The 23,068-nt window shown below is 38.4% G+C and overlaps 1 protein-coding gene across 1 annotated transcript in view; it reads left to right on the plus strand.

Annotated features, from left to right (window-relative positions):
- Window positions 1-19,443, plus strand: part of slc25a46 (solute carrier family 25 member 46) — a 55,380-nt gene extending 35,937 nt beyond the window's left edge. The window contains exons 6-8 of the mRNA XM_072281381.1: window positions 405-461; window positions 14,252-14,309; window positions 16,954-19,443. Of these exons, the coding sequence (XP_072137482.1) occupies window positions 405-461; window positions 14,252-14,309; window positions 16,954-17,532 (694 nt within the window). The 3' untranslated portion in view covers window positions 17,533-19,443. The remainder of the gene's footprint in view (window positions 1-404; window positions 462-14,251; window positions 14,310-16,953) is intronic.
- The last annotated feature ends 3,625 nt before the right edge of the window (window positions 19,444-23,068 follow it).

The raw sequence follows: 23,068 nt of genomic DNA on the forward strand, positions 1-23,068 counted from the left end.
CACTAATAGCTACCACATCATACTTCCAGGTATCAATCCATGCTTTAAGCTCATCCATCTTTCTTAGGTGGATCCACATCCACAGGTTCCTCTACCAAGTTTTGTTCAATCCAGTTTTGGAAATGTATCTTGAGTAGGAGTACATCAGTTCAAGCATAGTATATGGAGGGAAGTTACAGATGATCAATAAATGTGGACTTGGTTACAATACCCAGATCCTGATAAACAAATATTTTTTTCAAAACATGCAGTGTGTTCAGATTATCTAGGAGAAATATGCTGCTAATTATTGATTTTTGATTTTTTCAGTCTGCAACACAAATTTTTGGTTTGAAATTTTGATTTGCTGTACTACCGTTCCCAATAGCCACAAAATAATTTCATCAATGTCCTTTGTATTACAGAGAGGTTTCACATAAATGGAGTCCTAAACAAATTGTTGGTCATCTTGTACTCAAAGGGTAAGTTGCATCACGAAGTTGCCTTTTACTTCTTGGAATTTTTGATGTTTCCATTCTGTTATTTTGGTCATTCTTGGCATTTGTCTAAACTAATTCCAACTGGGCTACAAAGACAAAAGAGACTTAAATCTGACACAAAAAAGAATGAATGCAGGAAGGATTCGGGTCAAGATCGTGCAACATGTGATGCAGCTTTTGCCTCCACAAATGCTGCTTCACTCAGTGAGTTGTTCCAGTGTTCTGTTCTTTGTTCCATCTGGGCCAAGTCAGATATGGCAAAAATTAATATTTGTACAATATTTGTTGGTTTCATACATGGTATTGCTTAATTGCTATTTATCGTATAATCCAATGGCAATGACCTGAGTTATGGGAATTGATAGATAACATAGAAAACATAGAAACCATAGAAACATAGAAAACCTTCAGCACAATACAGGCCCTTCGGCCCACAATGCTGTGTTGAGCATGTACTTACTTAGAAATTACCCAGGGTTACCCATAGCCCTCTATTTTTCTAAGCTCCATGTACCTATCCAGGAGTCTTATTGTAGCCACCTCCACCACCATTGCCAGCAGCCCATTCCACGCAGTCACCACTCTCTGCGTTATTAAAAACAAAACTTACTCCTGAGATGATCTCTGTACCTACATCCAAGCACCTTAAAACTGTGCCCTCTTATGCTAGCCATTTCAGCTCTGGGAAAAAGCATCTGACTATCCACAGGATCAATGCCTCTCATCATCTTATACACCTCTATCAGGTCACCTCTTATCTTCTGCCACTCCAAAGAGAAAAGGCCGAGTTCACTCAACCTATTCTCAAGGCATGCTCCCCAATCCAGGCAACATCCTTGTAAATCTCCTCTGCACCCTTTCTATAGTTTCCACATCCTTCCTATAGTGAGGTGACCAGAACTGAGCACAGTATTCCAAGTGGGGCCTGACCAGGGTCCTGTATAGCTGTAACATTACCTCTCAGCTCCTAAACTCAATCCTACAGTTGATGTAGGCCAATGCACTGTATTCCTTCTTAACTACAGAGTCAACCTGCACAGTAACTTTGAGTGTCCTATGGACTCAGACCCCAAGTTCCCTCTGATCCTCCACACTGCCAAGAGTCTTACCATTTATATTCTGCCATCATATTTGACCTACCAAAATAAACCACCTCACACTTTGAACTCCATCTGCCACTTCTCAGCCCAGTTTTGCATCCTATCGATATTCCGCTGTAACCTCTGACAGCCCTCCACACTATCCACAACACCCCCACCCCCAAATTAAATAAAAAGCACAATAATGTAATTCTTTCCTTCCCAGAATGTTAATTCCCAGATGACCATTACCATTATAGATCATTAAGAAAGATGAACCGCCAAGTTATTCAGCACATTTTGGCTCATGAAAGGCAGGTGATATTACATTGTTTGTTTCTTTTGTTCATTTGATTCAAAAATTCTTCCCATTCTCTCCCCCCCCCCCCATACTTAAACTATTCTATTTGATTTTCGGGTTGAGACTCCTCATCAAAAACCCCGATGAAGGATCTTGGCCGGAAGCAACAACTGTTTGTTACCCTCCATAGATGCTGCCTGACCTGCTGAGTTCCTCCAGCTTTTTGTGCGTTGCTCTGGATTTCCAGCATCTTCAGAATTGCTTGTAATGCTGATTAGTTTTAGCACTCTTGCAGCTGAAATCTGAATGCTCATAAGAATACGTCTCCATATTTTGAAAAAGACATTTACCTGGGCTGAAAGTTACTGTTGCAGGAACGTGGTACAGGCCCCTGAATTCTCTGACAGCGGCTATAGAATCTGGACAGTCTATAACATAATCATAGCAATGGCTCAGACTCGTCATGCTGGCCAGAGTGCACCCCTCAACCCCTCATTTCAGTGCTGAGTGGCTGCACATCTTGCCCCAACTCACTCAGCTCCAGCCCCCAATGACAACCATTATGTACTGTCTCAGTGACCTGACCCAGTCCACTCTGAGTCCTATGGTTATATTCCTGTAGGATTGCCAGCATAATGTCAAGCCTTCCACTAGTTTCCTAGCACAGTAGAAAGGAGGAATAAGAGCAAAGGTTCATGCCACAGCTATGTTATCAATAATGCACCTAAAGTATATGCAGTTTATAGAAAGATACACCACATGTGATTTGAAACCACCATTTACTGTTGCCTGTACTGGACCAGAGTATGAGGATCCCAGGTCAGCCTGTAGAACCACCTGAGGACCCACCAATAGACAACCCCTGAGGAGAACATCATATTCAACTCGAGTTCTACTAGCAATGTGTTTTCCAGTGGCATTTATGGAATTTTTAAAAAAATATTTAAAATAAATGCATCGATCTCAAGTTAATGATGGCTTCAGGGCTGAGTTTCTCTTGCTCCCTTTAAACTCAGAGTTTTATTTCCCACATTCTCTTTAAAATCACCTTGATGGAATAGTAAGGAGAATGGGGTTGAGCGGGATAATAAATCAGCCATAATGGGATGGGATGGCTGAGTAGACTCTCTGGGCTGAAATGCCGAATTCTGCCGCTCTGTTTTATGGTTTTGAATAACGTCCAGAGGTCTGGAATATCTGCCAGTCTGGCTCCAGCAAAATCTCAATGTGGGATTATCAAGTTTGAGTATTTCCAAGTTTGAGTTTTACAGTATTTCCCAATTTGCAGATGATACAAAGCTAGGTGGGATATTGAGTTCAGAGGAAAATGTGAGCGCAAAGAGCTTTCAATGGGATATAGGAAAGCTGAGTGAGTGAGCAGGAACATGATAATATAATGTGCAAGAACGTGAAGTTAAATATTCTAGAAAAGCAGATTTTATTTTAAGTGGTTGATTGAATAATGTTGATGTTCAAAGGGACCTTTCTACACAAGTCACTGGAAGCTAAAATGCAGATTCAGCAGCAATTAAGAAGGCAAGTAATATGTTGTCCTTTATTATGAGAGGATCTGAGTATAGTACAGAAAATGCTGGAAGTGAAAGGTTCTGATAAAGGGTCTTCTATTTAAAATGTTGACTTTTCTATTTTCACATGTGCTGCCTGACTTCACTGTTCCAGCATTTTGATGTTTTAATTTCAGATTTCCAACATCAGTAGTGATTTGCAGTTACAGTGGATTCTAGTTAATCAGGGCAGCAGTTTATTTTGGGACAACTGTTAAAGAACAAAAACTAATTGAAAAAATAGACAGGATTCCGTTCTTTTAGTTGGGACACTGTGCTGCGTAATTGGGACAGAAGACAGTTTCGAAACAGTTTCTAACTAGCCTCAGTTGAGTGCACTTGTGTGGCCATTAGACATTACACTGTGCTTAGAGCATATAGTTTTAAATGGTGTCAGTTGCTTGTGTTTCTGTTCAAAAAAAAAGCATTGATTTTTGTCACTTACAGTTAGTGAGAAATAAGCAGTAAGAAAATTCAGAACTGTTTTGCTCATTGTGGTTTCAAGCATCCTTTTTTGGAGATGCCAGAAACGGCCAGGAGTGAAAATTAATTTCGTGACTTCAAGTTGGAAACTATGAAGAATTTGAAAGTATCAATAATCATCTTGAATATTACAATGAAAGTAAAGATTTGGACGTTGCAGTTGTCAAAAGCATTGTATAAAGGCTGTCTATTATCTGCACTAGGTGTCTCTGCTGATTTTGTTCATTTACAGTCAATCAAAAGAACATGGCAACATACACTGGATTAATTCCAGTGTTAGCAACTAATACATGGTTTTATAATACTGTGGTAGTATTGGTGGTGTTCTAGTTTGTTCTGTATTTAATATAACTACATAATTATTTACTCAGTTCAACAGTAGTTTATCTTTTTTATGCCTTTTTAACTATTTCCATGAGACTGGCTAATTGGGCCAAAATATTCTGGTCCCCATGTGTCCCAATTAACTGGAATCCACTGTATATAGGGCAACGAACAATCTGCTGGAGTAACTCTGGATCAAGCAATATCTCTATGGGGTGCGGGGAGGGGGAGGAGAGATTATAGACATTTTGGGTTGAAGCTCTGCATCTGGACATGGCTTGGGGTCTGTCAAGTTATCAAACCCTTCTATCACCTCTGCCTCCATGCCTATTTTTGGGGCCCTTCCACTGATGGTCCCTTGTGTCTTCAACATTCTAAGTTAAAAGTTCATTTATTATCAAAATACATATACAGTATGTCACTATGTACAACCCTGAGATTTGTTTTCTTGTGGGCATACTCAGTAACTCCAAAACCATAATAGAATCAATGAAAAACTGCACCCAACAGAGCGAACAAAAAACCAATGTACAAAAGACAAACTGCAGAGAGGAGAGAGGAGAAAAAAGAACTAGAACATGAGATGAAGAGTCCTGGAAAGTGAATCCATAGGTCATGGGAACAGTTCAGTGATGGGATGAGCGAAGTTCAATGAAGTTATCCCCACTGGTTCAAGGGCCTGATGACTGAGGGGTAATAACTTCCTGAAGCTGGTGGCGTGAGTCCTGAGTCTCCTGTACCACCTTCCTGATGTCAGCAGCGAAAAGAGAGCAATATCCTGCTTGATGGGGTGGAAGTCCCTAATGATGGATGCTGCTTTCCTCGGACAACGCTCCAGTATAGCTGTGCTCAATTGAGGGGAGGGCCTTACCTGTGATGGACTGGGCTACATCATCTGGATGGTGGGGCTCCCTGATGATGGAGGTGCTTTCCTGTGGCAGCACTGCTTATAGATGTACATAGTGGTGGGGAGAGCTTTTCCTGTGATGGACTGGGATGTATCCACTAGTTTTGTAGGATTTTCTGTTCAAGGACATTGCTGTTTCCATACCAGGCTGTGATGCAGCCATCAATATACTCTCCACTGCACTTCTATAAAAGTTTGTCAAAGTATGAGATGCCATGTAGAACCTTTGCAAACTCCTGCTCTTTGTGGATGCTCCCTTCTGACCTTTTATTTTCTCTTGACTTTATTTATCTCCAGTTGCTACTACCTCACCAACTGCCTCGATTTCTTCGCTCCACTGCTCTGTTCGAATCTCACTCCTTGAGAATGTACAGCTGTCCATTCACTTTGAACCAATCACTTTTCATTTTTACTATCTTTTTATTGATATATAATCTTCCACAGCTATAAAATACAAAAGTTCAACAAATTAGTATATATATAATTAATAAAGCTGGAAAAAACGTATATATGCTAATGGAAAAAAAATTATGTAAGAAAAAGGAGGAAAAAAGAGAACCCCAACTATCAAAAAAAAACCCCACTAACTACAAAAGAGAAATAAAACATTAGGAACCAGCTCCTGGAGCAATACGTCTTACAATCATCTATATATATATAAAAGAAGAAAAAAACAACAACTGCCAAATCACATTTATATAACATAAAATTGGAAGGAAACAATATAAATTAATTCAAATTAAATGATAATATTTGGCAAAAGAGCCCCACCTTCTCTCAAAATCGAATCGGGGATCTAAAGTCCTACTTCTAATTTTTTCTAAGCTAAGACATAACATTACTTGGGAAAACCATGGAATTAGTGTAGGAGCAGAGGTATCTTTCCATTTCAATAAAATAGCCCTTCTTGCCAACAATGTGACGAATGCAATTACATGTTGGCTTGAAAATGAAATACCCTGAATATGATGCAGAACTATTCCAAATAGAACAGTCAATGTATTAGGTTGTAAATTAATTTTCAAAGTTTTAGAAATTGTAGAAAATAAAGATTTCCAAAAAGATTTCCGTGAGGAACATGACCAGAACATGTGACAAAGTAGCTACTTCATTTTTACACCTATCACAATAATTATCTATATTAGGAAATATTTTGGATAGCCTCTCCTTTGTTAAATAATAACAGTGAACAATTTTAATTCGAATTAAACAATGATTGGCACATATGGAAAAAGAATTAACCATCTTCAGAACTCACAACCAATCTTCATCAACAAAAGTAATATTAAGTTCTCTCACCCAGTCTTGTTTAATCTTTAGTGAGAGATTATCTTTTTGTAGTAAAAATAAATTATAAATTCTACCAATGGAACCTCTCACTAAAGGATTCATATTCAAAATAGTATCCAACAAATCAGATTCTTGCATATATGGAAACGTAGAAACATACTTTTGTAAAAAATATCTAACCTGAAAATATTGCAAGAAATGTATATGAGAGAGAGAATATTTGCTAATTAACTCTTCAAAAGTTATCAATCGACCATCACTAAATAAATCTGCAAAAGAACAGATCCCCTTAATTCTCCATAAAAGAAAAATGGGATCAGTAATTGAAGGCTTCAATAGCAGATTTCAAAATATAGGGCTAGACAATTTAAATTGTTTAAAATTAAAAGAGTTGCGAAACTGAAACCAAATCCGTAAGGTCTGTTTAATAACAGAGTAGAGATTTAAATTGGGAATTTTAGCAAGTTGTAAAGGTAATGGAGCTCCTAATAAAGAAGTTAAATGAAATTGTTTAATAGCTTTAAATTCCAGATCAATCCAAGCTGGTTTTTGGCTCTTGTTGAGCCAATATAACCAAAAACATAGTTGTCGAATATTAACAGCCCAATAGTACAATCTTAAATTAGGTAGCACAAATCCACCATCTTTTTTGGATTTTTGTAAATGAAACTTATTAACTCTTGGTTTTTTATTATTCCAAATAAAGGATGAAATAGTAGAATCAATTTGATCAAAAATTTTTAGTTAGAAAAATAGGTATATTTTGAAAAATGTATAAAAATCTAGGTAAAATCATCATTTTCACAGCATGAATAAGACCTATTAAAGAAAGAGTAAGAGGATTCCATCTAGAAAATAATTGTTTCATAGAGTCCAATAAAGGAGCTACATTAGCTTTATAAAGATCTTTTTTTTTTGTAATGATAATACCCAAATATTTAAAAGAATTCACAATTCTAAATGGAATATCATTATATATAAAAACAGGAATATTTAAAGGGAACAATTCATTTTTATTTAAATTAAGTTTATATCCTGAAAATTTTCCAAAATCATTTAATAATTCCAAAAGATTGGAATAGATTCTTCAGGATTCGAAATATAAACCGAAAGATCATCTGCATAAAGAGAGATTTTATCTATGATCCCATCTATAGGGATACCATGAATGTTTTTAGCTTCACAAATTGTTATAGCCAAAGGCTCCAGTACGAGGTTAAATAATGAAGGACTTAATGGACACTCTTGTCGAGTACCTCGTGAGAGTGAAAAAAAGGGAGACCTGAGATTATTAGTAATAACGGTAACAATGGGGTTCTTATAGATCATTTGAATCCACATTAAAATTATTACTAAAGCCAAATTTCTCTAATACATTAAACAAATAAGTCCATTCAACTCTATCAAATGCCTTTTCTGCATCCAGAGAAATAACACATTGGGGTGTTCTGGATAATGGTGAATATATAATGTTCATCAATCTCTGAACATTAGAAAAAGAATAACGGCCTCTAATAAAGCCTGTTTGATCCATAGAGATAATTTTAGATAAAATGTTTTCCAAACGATTAGCCATTATCTTAGAAAGAATTTTAGCATCCACATTTAATAAGGAAATAGGTCTGTAAGATGAGCATTCAGTAGGACCTTTATCTTTCTTAAGGATTAAAGAAATAGAAGCTTCATAAAAAGAAGAAGGTAAATTACCTTTCTCAAAAGATTCATGAAATATTTCCAAGAGGTATGGAGAAAGTAACTTTTCAAATTTTTTGTAAAATCCTACCGAATAGCCACGGAGTCCAGGAGCTTTACCTGATTGCATTGACCATATAGCTTTCTGAATTTCGTGCTCAGCAATTGGAGCATCAAGGTTCTGTTGATCTTCAACAGTAATTTGAGGAAATTTAATCCTATATTAAAAAGCCTTCATTTTGGAGGGATCTGCAGGAAACTAGATTTATAAAGATCGGAATAAAAATCCTGAAAAATGTTACTAGTGTCTTCAAAATTACTTACTATATCTCCATTATCTTGACGAATCTTTAAAATGTGTCTTTTAGCTCTAGCAGCCCTTAATTGAGAAGCTAAGAGCCTATTATTTTTATCCCCAAAAATATAAAACTGATTTTTTAATTTTAGCAAATATCCTTCAATAGGATACGTTAATAATAAATTATATTGTGATTTAGTTCCACTCTTCTTTTAAACAAATCAACATTTGCAAAGATTGCATTAATATTATCTAAATCTTTAATTTGTTTAACAATCTTATCTAATTCCATTCTTGTCTGTTTCTTCAACTTAGCTAAATAAGAAATAATCTGACCACGTAAATAAGCTTTTAACATATCCCACATTACTAACTTTGAGACATTTCCTGTATTATTAAAGAGAAAAAACTATTTTATCTGAGTTTCAATAAACTCAACAAAATCTGAACTTGGTAACAAATGTTCTAGAAAACGCGAAGGTGGTCTTGTAGAATCAACATCTTTCAAATCAAATATTAAGTTTAAGGGAGCATGATCAGAAATAACAATTGCATCATATTCACATTTCTGAACATTAAATAACAGTCGAGGGTCGGCTATAAAATAGTCGATTCTTGAATATTTATTATGAACATGTATAAAAAAGGAATATTCTGTATCACTAGGATGCATATGTCTCCAAACTTCAATTAACCCATAATCAATTAAAAAGGAATTATAAGTGATGCAGAGTGATTAGGGAGTTGATGTCTAGATGATGATTTAGCTAATAAAGGATTTAAGCAAGTATTAAAATCTCCACCTGTTAATAACATATATTCATTTAAATCAGGTAATAGAGCGAAAACATCTTTAAAAAATGAAGGATCATCAGCATTTGGTCCATATATATTAACTAAAACCATTTTCTTATTGTAAATTGTTTCTTTAACAATCAAAAATCTACCATTAATATCAGATATAATATCCTCCTGATTAAAGGGAGTATTAGAATCAATAAAAATGGAAACACCCCTAATTTTACTTTGAGAGTTTGCATGAATCTGAGGGTCCTTCCAAAATTTAAAAAATTGATTTTTATCACATAATCTGACATGTGTCTCTTGTGCAAAAATTATATCAGGTTGGAATCGATTCATAACTTTAAATGTTTTCTTACGCTTAATAGGATGATTCCAACCACGGACATTCCAACTTAAAATGTTTAACTGTTTAAATAACATAATGAAACTTTATATCTAAAGAAAACAATTAGACACATGTCACAACCTCATCATCAAACCCACAATCACGGGTTGTAGTTTGGCAGTCTGAATTCTACCTGGGAGAGTCAGCAGCTGTCAGATACTTCCTCACACCAGCCACTGAGCCATGACTACACCAGCGACAGATGGTTCCCCAACTCAACTTTTTCCACTTCTGTCTCTTGCCTAAGATTCAATGGTGGGTTGATATTTGGTCCATTTCTGAAACTGCTCTCCCTTTTCTCCCATGTCTCTGCCTCCATCTCTGGAGACAAACTATCTATATCTTTTATTAAACTACTGACTCCCATGGCTATCTTGACTATTCATCTTCCCATCTGTGAAAGGCTATTCCCTTTTCTCAAGCACAAAATACTCTGCAGATGCTGGGTACAAAGCAACACTCACAACACGCTGGAGGAACTCAGCAGGTTGGGCAGCATCCCCAAATGATCAGTCAACGTTTCGGGCTGGAACCCTTCGTCAGGACTGAAGAGGGAAGGGGCAGAGGCTCTATAAAGAAGGTGGGGGGAGGGTGGAAAGGAGAAGGCTGGTAGGTTCCAGGTGAAAAACCAGTAAGGGGAAAGATAAAGGGGTGGAGGAGGGGAAGCAGGGAGGTGATAGACAGGAAAGGTGAAGAAGGAATAGGGGAAAACACAGTGGGTAGTAGGAGGAGGTGGAACCATGAGGGAGGTGATAGGCAGCTGGGGGAGGGGGGCAGAGTGAAATAGGGATAGGGGGAGGGAATTACCAGAAGTTGGAGAATTCTTTGTTCATACCAAGGGGCTGGAGACTACCTAGATGGTATATGAGGGGTTGCTCCTCCAGCTTAAGTTTAGCCTCATCATGGCAGTAGAGGAGGTCATGTATGGACATATCCGAATGGGACTGGGAAGCAGAGTTGAAGTGGGTGGCAACCAGGAGATCCTGTCTGTTGTGGCGGATGGAGTGGAGGTGCTCGATGAAGCGGTCCCCCAATCTGTGTCGGGTTTCACCGATGTAGAGGAGGCCGCACCAGGAGCACCGGATGCAATAGATGACCCCAACAGACTCACAAGTGAAGTGTTGCCTCACCTGGAAGGACTGTTTGGGGCCCTGAATGGTGGCAAGAGGGGAGGTGTAGGGACAGGTGTAGCACTTACACTTACAGGGATAAGTGCCAGGTGGGAGATCCGTAGGGAGGGACCGATCCCTGTGGAAAGCCGAGGAGGTGGAGAGGGAAAGATGTGCTTAGTGGTGGGGTCTTGTTGAAGGTGGCGGAAGTTGCAGAGGATAATATGCTGCATCCGGAGGCTGGTGGGGTGGTAGGTGAGGACAAGAGGAACTCTGTCCCTGTTGTGGTGGCGGGAGGATGGGGTGAGGGCTGAAGTGCGGGAAAAGGAGGAGATGCAGGTGAGGGCATCATTGATGACGGCAGAAGGGAAACCACAATCCTTAAAGAAAGAGGACATTTGAGATGTCCTGGAACGGAAAGCCTCATCCTGGGAGCAGATGCAGCGGAGACGGAGGAACTGGGAATAGGGAATGGCGTTTTTGCATGTAGCAGGGTGGGAAGTGGTATAGTCAAGGTAGTTATGAGAGTCAGTGGGCTTGTAGATGTCAATGGACAGTCTGTCTCTACAGATGGAGACAGAGATCAAGAAAGGGGGGAGAAGTGTCCTAGATGGACCAAGTGAATTTGAGGCTGGGTGGAAGTTTGAAGTAAAGTCTATGAAATTGACAAGCTCAGCATGGTTGCAGGAAGCAGCACCAATGTAGTCGTCAATGTAGCGAAGGAAAAGTTGGGGAGCAGTACCAGAATAGGTTTGGAGCACAGACTGTTCAATTCCTTCGTCTTCACTGCATCTGTTTTCAGGATGAAGCTTCCCTTTCCAGGACATCAGAGATGTCCTCTTTCTTCAAAGAATGGGTTTTCCTTTCCTCCACCATTGATGTTGCCCTCACCTGCATCACCTACAATTCCCAGAGATCCACCCTCACCCCAGCTTCATGCCACCTTAACAGGGATAGAGTTCCTCTTGTCCTCACCTACCACCCCATGAGCCTCCACATTCAGCACTTTATTCCTTGCAACTTCTGCCATCTTCAATGGGATCCTACCACCCGACTCATTTTTACCATCCCCACCCTCCTACTCTCCATTTACTTTAGTTTTTGCTCCCTCTGTGACTTCCTTGTCCATTCAGCTCTCCATGCTAATCTCCCTCCTGTAAGCGAAAGAAATGCTACACCTGCCCATTCACCTCCTCCATCACTTCCATTCAGAGACCCAGACTGTTCTTCCAGATAAGGCAACACTTCACCTGCAAATCTGTGGAGGTCGTATACTGTATCCAATGCCCCCGATACAGCCTCCTCTATATTGGTGAGACCCGAAGTAGATTGGGGGACCGCTTTGTCGAGAACCTTCTCTCCATCTGCAAAAAGCAGGTTTTCCGGTGGCCAACCATTTTAATTCTAATCCCCATTCTCATTCTGATATGTCGGTCCATGCTCACCTCTACTGCCACAATGAGGCCACTCTCAGTTGGAGGAGCAATACCTCATATTCCATCTGAGTAGCCTTCAACCTGATGGCATGAACATTGGTTTCTCCAGCTTTTGGTAACTTTTCACCCTCCTCCTTCCGTCTTCAATTCCCTCTGCCCTCCCCCCATCTCTTCTCCACCTACCTATCACCTTCTCTCCCCCCCCCCCAGTGCTCCATCTCTTCCTTTCCTTTGTCCCATGACCCACCCACTCCGCTCTCCTGTCAAGACTCCTTCTCCAGCCCTTTACCTTTTCCACCTGTCACCTCTCAGTTTCTTTCTTCCTCCTCCTCCCCCACCCACCTGGCTTCACCTATCACCTTCTAGCTTCTACTCCTTGCTCACCCCTACCTGCTTGTTCTTCTTTCCCCTTTCCTTTCCAATACTGATGAAGGCTCTCAGCCCAGAACATCAGCTACTTATTTCCATAAATGCTGCCTGACCTACTGATTTCCTCAAGCATTTTTTGTGTGTGTGCGCTCTGGGTTTCCAGCATCTGCAGAAGATCTTGTGTATCTACATAGACGACTGGACTGGTAGGCTCATTGTTCCAGCACGCTCTTGCCCACTGAATTGATCTCCTCATACATTGACTCTATTCTGTCCTCCCTTGTTTAGGGCCTTGTTTTAGGGCCTACATTTGGTACACCTTACATGTTCTCCATCATTTTGACAACTTCTGTTTTTCTGCTCCTCTGCTTCATTTTTACCATGGATGTCCAGATTTTATACTCTCCACTTATTTTTGCAAGGCCTGATACAAGGTTTTGACCCATAACGTTGATAATTGCTTTCATTGCTAAAGGTGCTGCCAGAGCTTCTGATTCCTCCAGCAAGTTATTTGTTGCTCAAGATTCCAATGTCTGCAGTCATTTGTGTCTTCAATTATATGGGGCCTTGGAAAAGAGTATTTCTGGAGTATTGTGCAGATTTGTTATCGTGCTGAAGAAAGACGTAGTTAATGTAGAAGCAATGCAGCAAATTAAGCAATCCATCGATGGTGGGTTTGCTAAATGAAGGGAAAAATTAAGTAGACTAGGCCTTTATTTTCCAGCACTGAAAAGAAAAGGGCTCATTTCAGGGCAGGGTAGAATGGATGTTTTCATAAACTGAGAAGCCTAGGCCAGGATGCACAGGTTAGTAGCAGGTATTTATTTACAGTACACATTTAACTGCAAGAAGACAAATTTTCAAAGTTCTCTGCTCAGCAAGCCCTGGAAGTTCTCTCAATCAAATTAATAAATTTCTTATTAATAAGGGAACCAAGGGATATGGGGTGGTTCAGGAAAATAGCACTGAGGTAGAATGTATGATCTTGATGAATGTCAGAGCTGGCTTGATGGTCTAGTTATATCTGCTCTTTGATGAGTGGTAAGAAGAAGAAATCAGAACGGTCCCATTTTCCATTTCAACTCAGAACTCTGGTGGCACAGTAGCCTACTGGTTAACATAACACTTGCAGCACCACCAACCCAGCATCAATTCTGCCACTGCTTGTAAGGAATTTGTATGTTTTCCCCACGACAGTGTGGGTTTCCTCCCACATTCCAAAGATACACATACAGATTAGTGGTTTAATCAGTCACATGGGTGTAATTGAGCATCTTGGGCTTGTTGGGCCAAAAAGGCTTCTTATTGTGTTGCATCTGTCAATAAAAGTACCTTACAATAAAAAGTTAAGATATAGCTTAAAGCAGTGATCCCCAACCTCCGGGCCGCGGACTGATACATTGCCACGAAGAATGCAGTGGTACGGCGGTAACCGGAATGCACCCAGCACATCTTTAAGAAAAAAGCCGAAATAACCAAGCTAATTAATTACGTGCTGGGTGGCACCTAATTAATTAGCTTGTTTATTTCGGCTTTTTTCTTAAAGATGTGCTGGGTGTGTTCCAACTACCACTGCACCGCTGCATTCTTTGCGGCAATGTATCGGTCCACGGCCCGGAAGTTGGGGACCACTGACTTAAAGTGAATGGATTTTGGAGTTATTTGAACATTTTGTGAGATTTTGGTAGACTAAAATAAATAAATTATTTTTTTCCCACTAACTTTTGCAGGTTGACATGTGCTGTGGCAATGCCTTTTTACTCAGCTAGTTTAATTGAAACTGTGCAGGTAAATTTTCATTTTTGTCTATTAATCTGTGCTTCATATAGAAGGGTGTAAATGGTTGTTTTGTATCCAAACTGTTTCCTAATGGTCATTACCAAGTAACACTTGAAAACTTGGGAAATATGTCAGAGCTATTTATTGTTCATTATTTGTTAAAACTACAACCACAGATTACAGTACAGGAATTTTACCATTAAGCAGTCAATGATTCCACAAAATTAGTGAAAAATTGCTGCCCTCCTTTTGTTTATCAATAGCAGTTTTCTGTTCAGAAACTTTATATCTTAGGACTTCAAAATCCAAACTTAAATTAGGAAATTGCATTGATTGAGGGATTCTGCAAAAAAGGGGTCTGACCCATCTATGAATTACAGAAATGGCTGATTTGTTAATGTTTACCAGTAACAATGCATTTGAGCTTTTAAGCTGTAGTCTCAGCCATTTATTTTTCATTGTTCACTCTTCTACACGGCACACTTATGTTAAACATTAGCCTCCATTTTCCCTGTGTTATCAATTAATCTGTTACTGAGTCTGTAGCTGCGTTCATAAAGCCCCTTTAACATTTCTTTGACAAAAACTCCAATTTTTAAAATTTATTTTGAGACTTGTTTCGTGTACTATAACATCATGTTCCTGTGTACAACCTTCTGACTGCACCTCATCAATTTTATGTGTTCCACATCTACTCCAAATCTATCTTCAGCCTCATTATTTTTTTTCTTAGCTCTCTTGAACAGCCTTGTATTTCCTTCTCTGAGCCTACCAAAACACACCTCTATCACAGGAAAAGCCTCCCCATCATTGAGCACATCTACAAGGACCACTGCCACAAGAAAGCAGCATCCATCACAAGGACCCCCACCAGCCAGGCCATGCTCTCTTCTCTCTGCTAATTGAGAAGGAGGTACAGGAGCCTTAGGTCTCATACCACCATATTCAGGAACAGTTATTACCCTTCAACCATAATGCTCCTGAACTAGCGTAGATAACTTCACTCACTTCGCCACGGAACTGATTTCACAACCTATTGACTCACTTTCAAGAACTCTACAACTGATTTTCTCAGTGTTATTTATTTACTTATATATATTTTGTATGTGCGCAGTTTGTCCTTTTTTTTGCACATTGGTTGTATGTCAGTCTTTGTGTATAACTTCTCATTGATTTTATTTCTTTTTTCTATGAATGCCTGTAAAATGAATCTCAGGGTAGTATAAGATGACATATATATACTTTGAACTTTGCCTTTGCTCTAGATGTTTCTGACTATTTTGGTTCTCTCTGCACCTTGTTTTTTCTCTACTAGTTCATACTAAACCCCCTCCTAAATTATAAATCCCACAACCACACCACAGACATGGTGTGTGTCTTAGATTTTTGCAGTAACCTAGAGCCTAAATTTGGTTCCATTTATTCTTTTACATTGTTAATTATCTGAATTGTTCATTAACTCACCAGCACACTTATAGGATGGGGTAATCCATTGATCATCACCTTCTGTGGTTCTCTAAATTCATCCCTAGCTCCTGAAACTAATCCTATCACATCAATACTTCTCCTTCCTTTTTTGAGGCTTCCCCTCCCTCTCAGCACACATTTGGTGATAACTTTCACAGGAGTGGTATCTATACTTCCTTGTGCATCAGTTCCAAATTGCATTCCCAAGGTGACATCACTATCAGTATTACTATTATGCAACCCTGTAAACCAATGTGATTGACTATCACTCACTACATTGCTGACTTTTGTAGCTGCACGTGAAAATCAAAAAAAAAACTGCCCTTGCTAGAAAGGTCCTGGATGCTTCAACAGAAAATGCTGGAGACATTCAGCAGATTGGTCAACATTTGCAAAAAGAGTAACAGTCAATATTTCAGCTAAGAGCTTTTGTCAGAATGAGGTATTTGACAAAGTTTTTAAGCTGAAATATTGACTCTGTCTCATTCCACAGGTGCTGAGTGGTGCTATGAATTTCTCAGCTGCATCGAAAAATCCCCAGGAAATTATCAGCATGACTTGGAGTACAATTAGATGTCAGTCCTGATCTTGATTTTGTGAAACTAAAACTATTTTCTTCCTACATGCTTACCCAGGTCATACAAAGCATGAGATTGAGATTGATACAAGGAGTGAAAGCAGAGATTTTCAGATATACAGTCATTTTACAGCACTATGCTCAAGGATTATGTTACACGTATTCCATACTTCCATTTTGTATAGCTGCTGTCAAAACAAATGAATCAGTCTATAATGAACTTTCATGACAGGTAGAATGCTAAGAAATTAATGAAGGCATAAACCTTTTTTGCTGTTACATCTGGAAATTTCCACTTGACCTTTTAAAATTCACCCAATATTAATTGTTTAAATGTAAATGCAGTAGTTGAGGTTCTTGTTGAAATAACTTTACCCTATGGAATTCACAAATCACAACCAAGATTTTGAGATGCAGAATAAAGATTTATTCTCTCAGAATCTGAGGGGAAAAATTAACATGAAATGTGGGGGGAAAAACATTTTGTTAAGAGTTTGCTTTACAGAAATTACAATGTGGACTTTTTTGGGAATGTAACCCTTCTATAATATGAGTTGCGCTGTATCACGTATTTAAAAATGAATAACTTATTGTGTATTATATTTGCAGAGTGAAATTGTTAGAGACAATCCAGGAATATTGGATTGTGTGAAGGAAGGTGTCTGCAGACTGGTGGGAATGGGTGTCCCACATAGCAAGCGTTTGCTTCCTCTTGGAGTCTTAGTCTTCCCTACTGTCTTGCATGGAGTGCTCCATTACATCATCAGTGGCATCATCCAGAAAGTAATTCTATTTCTTTTACGGAGAAAGACATCGCAACAGTACCCAACTGAGACTTCTAGTTCTATACAAACTGTTCTGGATGCTTATTTCCCTGAACTTATTGCTGGTTTTGTTGCAAATCTTTGTGCTGATGTTTTAGTTTACCCATTGGAAACGGTACTTCACCGCCTCCATATTCAAGGAACTCGCACCATCATTGACAACACAGACCATGGATATGAAGTTCTTCCTATTAACACTCAGTATGAGGGAATGAAAGACTGCATTAACATAATCAAAAAAGAAGAAGGCATCTTTGGCTTTTATAAGGGTTTTGGGGCAGTTCTTGTCCAGTACACATTGCACGTTGCTGTACTGCAGATAACTAGGATTATATATTCTATGTGGTTACAAAATGCCACCTAATCCTGGCATTTAAGATGTCTTTGTAAGATAAATAATCCGTAATAATGAAGGATATATTATTAATTTTCTGTGGTGCATGTTAGGAAGCACTAATAAAATGCACTGTTAACTGTTAAACTATTGAGTTGGTGAAAATCTAATTTTAAAATTAAGATATTTGTAAAATTGTAAAGATGTCCATGATATGTGACCTTTAGTGTCCTTCAAAAGTGGTCTCTGCTATTCTCCATGATTCTCCTTTTGATATATCATAATGCAGCATCCATTCAAATAGCATTAAGCAAGAGATTAATCATAACCATAACATCTTGCTCTATTACTTGATTGAAATAACTAACAGCACTTTTTTACGCAATTTTGATCAACATCTAAATCTATAACCTTGCACCATGATTGGAGATGATTTTCATGCCCCTGGCATGTTTCTTTATCACAGAAGGTGTCACAATTCTTCATCCTTAGTGAATTTGTCTACATAAAGAATATTAAATGGTAAGTAAGGGAGAATCATAATAATTATGGCTTAATATGTGGTTGAAGTTATAGTGGTGTTTTGCTGCGCAGTGTTTGCATTTGCTAATTTTGATTGGCTTTGCCTTACTGAATTTCTTCAGTTCAAGGTAACAAGAGTGTGGCTTTGTTTTTGGATGTAGCGTGTTAAATAATATCACTGTATGATTAATAACATAGCAATTTAATGAAGGTTAATGTATTGCCGTGATGCCATTTGTGATCTGGTTCAAATATATATATTTTCAACTTTTCCAGGGCAAATGCTTGCCTGTTTGGTCAACTAAATATATAAATTATCAAAGAAAAAAAGCATGTATATCTGAGTTTGGTACTTAATGCCCCATCATCTGCAGTCTTTAAGTAGCATCTTGCATTCTTTTCTTCACTGGATGATAAATAATCATATGTATTAATTGAAAATTACTTTGAAGTTACAATTTGCTCAACAGCTTCAATTTAATTTACTATAAATTATGAATTACTGAAATCTATCAATCTCATTACCTAAACAGAAGTGATTCTGCAGATACTGAAAATCCAAGCAACACACACAAAATGTTGGAGGAACTCAGGAGGTCAGGCAGCAACAATGGAAACGAATAAATTGTTGATGATTCAGGCCGAGACCTTTCATCAATCTCATTTCCTAATGTAGCTTTAATGTGATTAAACAGAATCAAGTGCTTTTTTTCCACAAAACTTAAAGATTTAAACATTTCTAAACTTTGACATTTTATCTTTATTACTGGCATGGAATTAAAGTATAAGTTTGAAATGCGATGGATTAAACATCAGTGAGAGTGTGTAATCTTCAATATTTTGGATCCATTCCTCTTTGAAACGTCCACTATTGTTAATGTGCAGGTTTGGCTCTAAATTGAAATTTTAAAGGCTCTGTGGAAATTATTTTTTTCTTTGGGGAGGTGAGATGGAGGGATGCTTTCAGGACAGGTAGGAAGGGGAAAAAGCAAGTAGTACTTCACTACAACACAACAGATAAAATCTTATATAATAATTTTAAAAATTTGTATCGTAATTAGATTTGAATCTTCAAGCTGAATCCTTAAGTCTCAAAAGAGCATGGAATTCTTTGTTACGTGTGCAAATAGCTTGTATGTTGCAGAATGATGGAAAGGAAATTCTTGGATCCAGATTTCACTCAGAACAGCTTTCATTAAATGCTAATTGTGTGTTTAACAATGTCCAATTTAATGTAACTACTTTCAATTCCACAAGTGACCTTAACACTTTCTGAAAGATAGGATAATTCTTTGTATGATAGTGATTCTGGAAATATTTACCTTATTACTGATTCCAAGAAAGTTGATGGGGAATTTGCTGATATATACATGTATGTCTCAAATTATGCCACATTGTCCTTATCTGATCTATGTTAGAAAATTACTGGCTGAAGACCTGTTATCTGCAAACCTTTCTTGTACAGAAAGTAAATTATTCCTGAAGTCTAAGTACAGTGTATCAGTTGACTTCAAAAAAAGTGCATAGGTGCTTAGTGGGGAAGAAAAATATCCTGAAAAAGATGGATACTTTGTTTCCTCTGTTTTTGCTCAGCGTGTATTAAACACCAGTCTCATCTGAAGTAGGCACCGAGCTGCAGAAGTAAATGAAAAGTTCAAAGTAAATTTGTTATCAAAGTACATATATGTCACTATATACTCACCTGAGATTTATTTTCTTGTGAGCATTCACAGTAAATACTAAGAAGCAATGGAATCAATGAAAATCTGCACACGAAGCAGATAACAAATGTGCAAAAGCCAGCAAACTTTTTGTACGCACAGAAAGGAAACAAAGATACTAAAGAAATAATGATATTTATTGCTTATTTATCATTATTGAGAACATGAGTTGAAGAGTCCTTGTCGGAGGGGGGAGGAATGAATGAAGTTGAGTGAAGTTATCCCCCTTTGGTTTAAGAGCCAGATGATTGAAGGTAGTAACTGTTCCTGTACTTGGTGGTGTGGGTCCTGAAGCTCCTGTATCTCTTCCCTAATGGCAGTAGCAAGAAGAGAGCATGGTCTGGATGGTGGGGCTCCTTGATGATGACCAATTTAAGTTAGAAAGGTGGATTGGAAGTTGTGATTAGTCTGTCCTTTTGCCTGTCCAAAAAAAAAAATTGTAATTCTCAACTATAAATTACTAACCCTTTGCTTAGTTTAGAAGAGAGCATTATGCTCCAAATTGCGGATATATTTTACTGCCACCAGCAAATGACTACCTATATCTCCTCAGCTGTACGTTTTCTTTGCCAATCAATGACCTGACTTAGTTGGTAGATTTAAGGACTATACAGTAAAATATAAACCTGTTGCAGGAAATGCAGAACACTGTTTATCATGGCACTTCTACAGATTCCATGCCACAAGCAATATAAATGCCAAGTAGTTCTCTCCAGCAACAACAATGCACCTGAAATTCTTTCAATTCTGTTGTTGCTTGAATTTTGTTTCAAAGAAAGAATTTATGCGGCATGTTGTAAAATTGAAGGCTACGTAAGTCTTATTATTTCTGACTGAATCCAGAATAATACCTGGTGATTGTTGGGACTAATCTGCAGCATAATGTCAATCAGTTGCTTCAGTATTTAAGCTGAAGAGTATAGTTACTTCTTGACTTTCTGATTACTGTTATACTAATCTATAGCCAGTTATACTCTAACTGCCCTTGTATTTATAAGACATAAGAGCAGAATTTGCCCATTTGTTCCATCGAATCTGCTTCATAGCTGATACTTTTTTTTCTCTCCTCCTCAACCCCATTTCCTGTCCTTTTCCCCGGTAACTTTGATGCCATGTTCTGCATAAGGACTCCCACGTCCATTTCCATCTCAGATTTTTGGATTTTCTCCCCATTTAGAAAATAGTCCACACACTTATTTCTACTGCCAAAGTGCATGATCATGCATTTTCCAATATTATGTTTCATTTGCCACTTTCTTGCCCATTCTCCTAATCTGTCCATCTGCATCCTACCTCTTTCCTCAACACTACCTGCCCCTCCACCAACCTTTGTATCATCTGCAAACTTGGCAACAAAGCCATCTATTTCATCATCTAAGTCATTGATATACCGCATAAAAAGAAGTCCCAAAACCGACCCCTGCGGAACACCACTAGTCACTGGCAGCCAGCCAGACAGGGATCCTTTTATTCCTACTCACTACCTTCTTCCAATCAGCCAATGCTCTAATCATGCCAGTAGCTTTCCTGTAATACCATGGGCTCTTAACTTGGTAAGCAGCCTCATGTGTGGCACCTTGTCAAAGGCCTTCTGAAAGTCCAAATATACAACATTCATTGCATCCCCTTTATTTATCCTACTTGTAATCTCCTCAATGAATTTCAACAGGATCATCAGGCAGAATTTTCCCTTAAGGAAAACCATGCTGACTTTGTCCTATCTTGTCTTGTGTTACTAAGTACTCCATCACCTCGTCCTTAATAGTTGATTCCAACATCTTCCCAACCATTGAGGTCAGGCTAACTGGTCTATAATTTCCTTTCTGTTGCCTTCCTCCTTTCTTAAAGAGTGGAGTGACATTTGCAATTTTCCAGTCCTCTGACTCCATGCCAGAGTCCAATGATTTTTGAAAGATCATTTCTAATGCCACCACAATCTCTAATGTTACCTCTTTCAGATCCCTAGGGTGCAGTTCATCTGGTTTGGGCGACTTATATACTTAGGTTTTTCAGCTTTTTGAACACCTTCTCCCTTGTAATAGTGACTGCACCCACTTTTCTTCCTTCACACACTACAACATCAGGCACACTGCTAGTGTCTTCACAGTGAAGACTGATGCAAAATACTTATTTAGTTCATCTGCCATCTCCTTGTCCCCCGTTATATTTCTCCTGTCTCGTTTTCTAACTGTTCTATATCCACTCATGTCTCTCTCTTAATTTTTTACATACCTGAAAAAGTTTTCACTGTCCACTTCGATATTATTTGCTAGCTTGCTTTCATATTTCATTTTTTCCCTTCTAATGATTCTTTTAGTTGCTCTCTTTAGGTTTTTAAAAGCTTCCCAATCCTCTATTTTCTCAAATTTTTGCCTTGCACTCTTGTTTTTACATTAGCTTTGACCTCCTTTGTTGGCCATGGTTGTACTATTTTGCCTTTTGAGTATTTCTTCATTTTTGGAATACACATGTCCTGCACCTTCCTCATTTTTCCCAGAAACGTACACCATTGCTGCTCTGCTAACATCCCTGCCAGTAGCTCCTTCCAGTTTACTTTGGCCAACTCCTCTTCATACCAATGTAATTTCCCTTACTCCACTGAAATACTGCTACATCAGACTTTCTCCTATCAAATTTCAAGTTGAATTCAATCATATTGTGATCACTGTTTCTTAAGGGTTCTTTTACCTTAAGCTCCCTAATTGCCTCTGGTTCATTACATAACATCCAATCCAGTATAGCTGATCCCCTAGTAGGCTCAACAACAAACTGCTCTAAAAAGCAATCTTTCTGGCGTTCAACAAACTCACTCTCTTGAGATCCATGGCCATCTATGTTCATACCCCATCATGGTATCAGTCCTAAGAAAGGAAATCACTTTCCTCTTGTCCCCACCCACTCCCCTCCAGTTATTTATACTTATAAACCAGGAATTGGCCATCTACTTACTAAAATATTTAGGTCGTTGTAAATTTGCTGCAGCATAGGGTAACATAATGGTTAAATTGCTAGACTAGTTGCCAGAATTTATTTATTTATTTGTTAGTGTTGGAAAGACCCTACCAGCTCTTTGAGCCACGCTACCCAAAAATCCCACAATGTAATCCGAGCCTAATCAGGGGGCAATTTACAATTACCAATTAGCCTATCAACCCATACACCTTTGGACTGTGAGAGGAAACCCATGCGGAGAATGTACAATATCCTGACAGGCAGCAGTGGGAATTGAATTCAGGTCATCTGTATTGTAAAGCGTTGTGTTAACCACTACGCTGCTGTGCTGCCTTAATTCACATCTATTGACCCATAGTAATGAAAATTTG

Source organism: Mobula birostris, chromosome 17 (assembly GCF_030028105.1).
Source record: "Mobula birostris isolate sMobBir1 chromosome 17, sMobBir1.hap1, whole genome shotgun sequence".
Classification (NCBI taxonomy): domain Eukaryota; kingdom Metazoa; phylum Chordata; class Chondrichthyes; order Myliobatiformes; family Myliobatidae; genus Mobula; species Mobula birostris.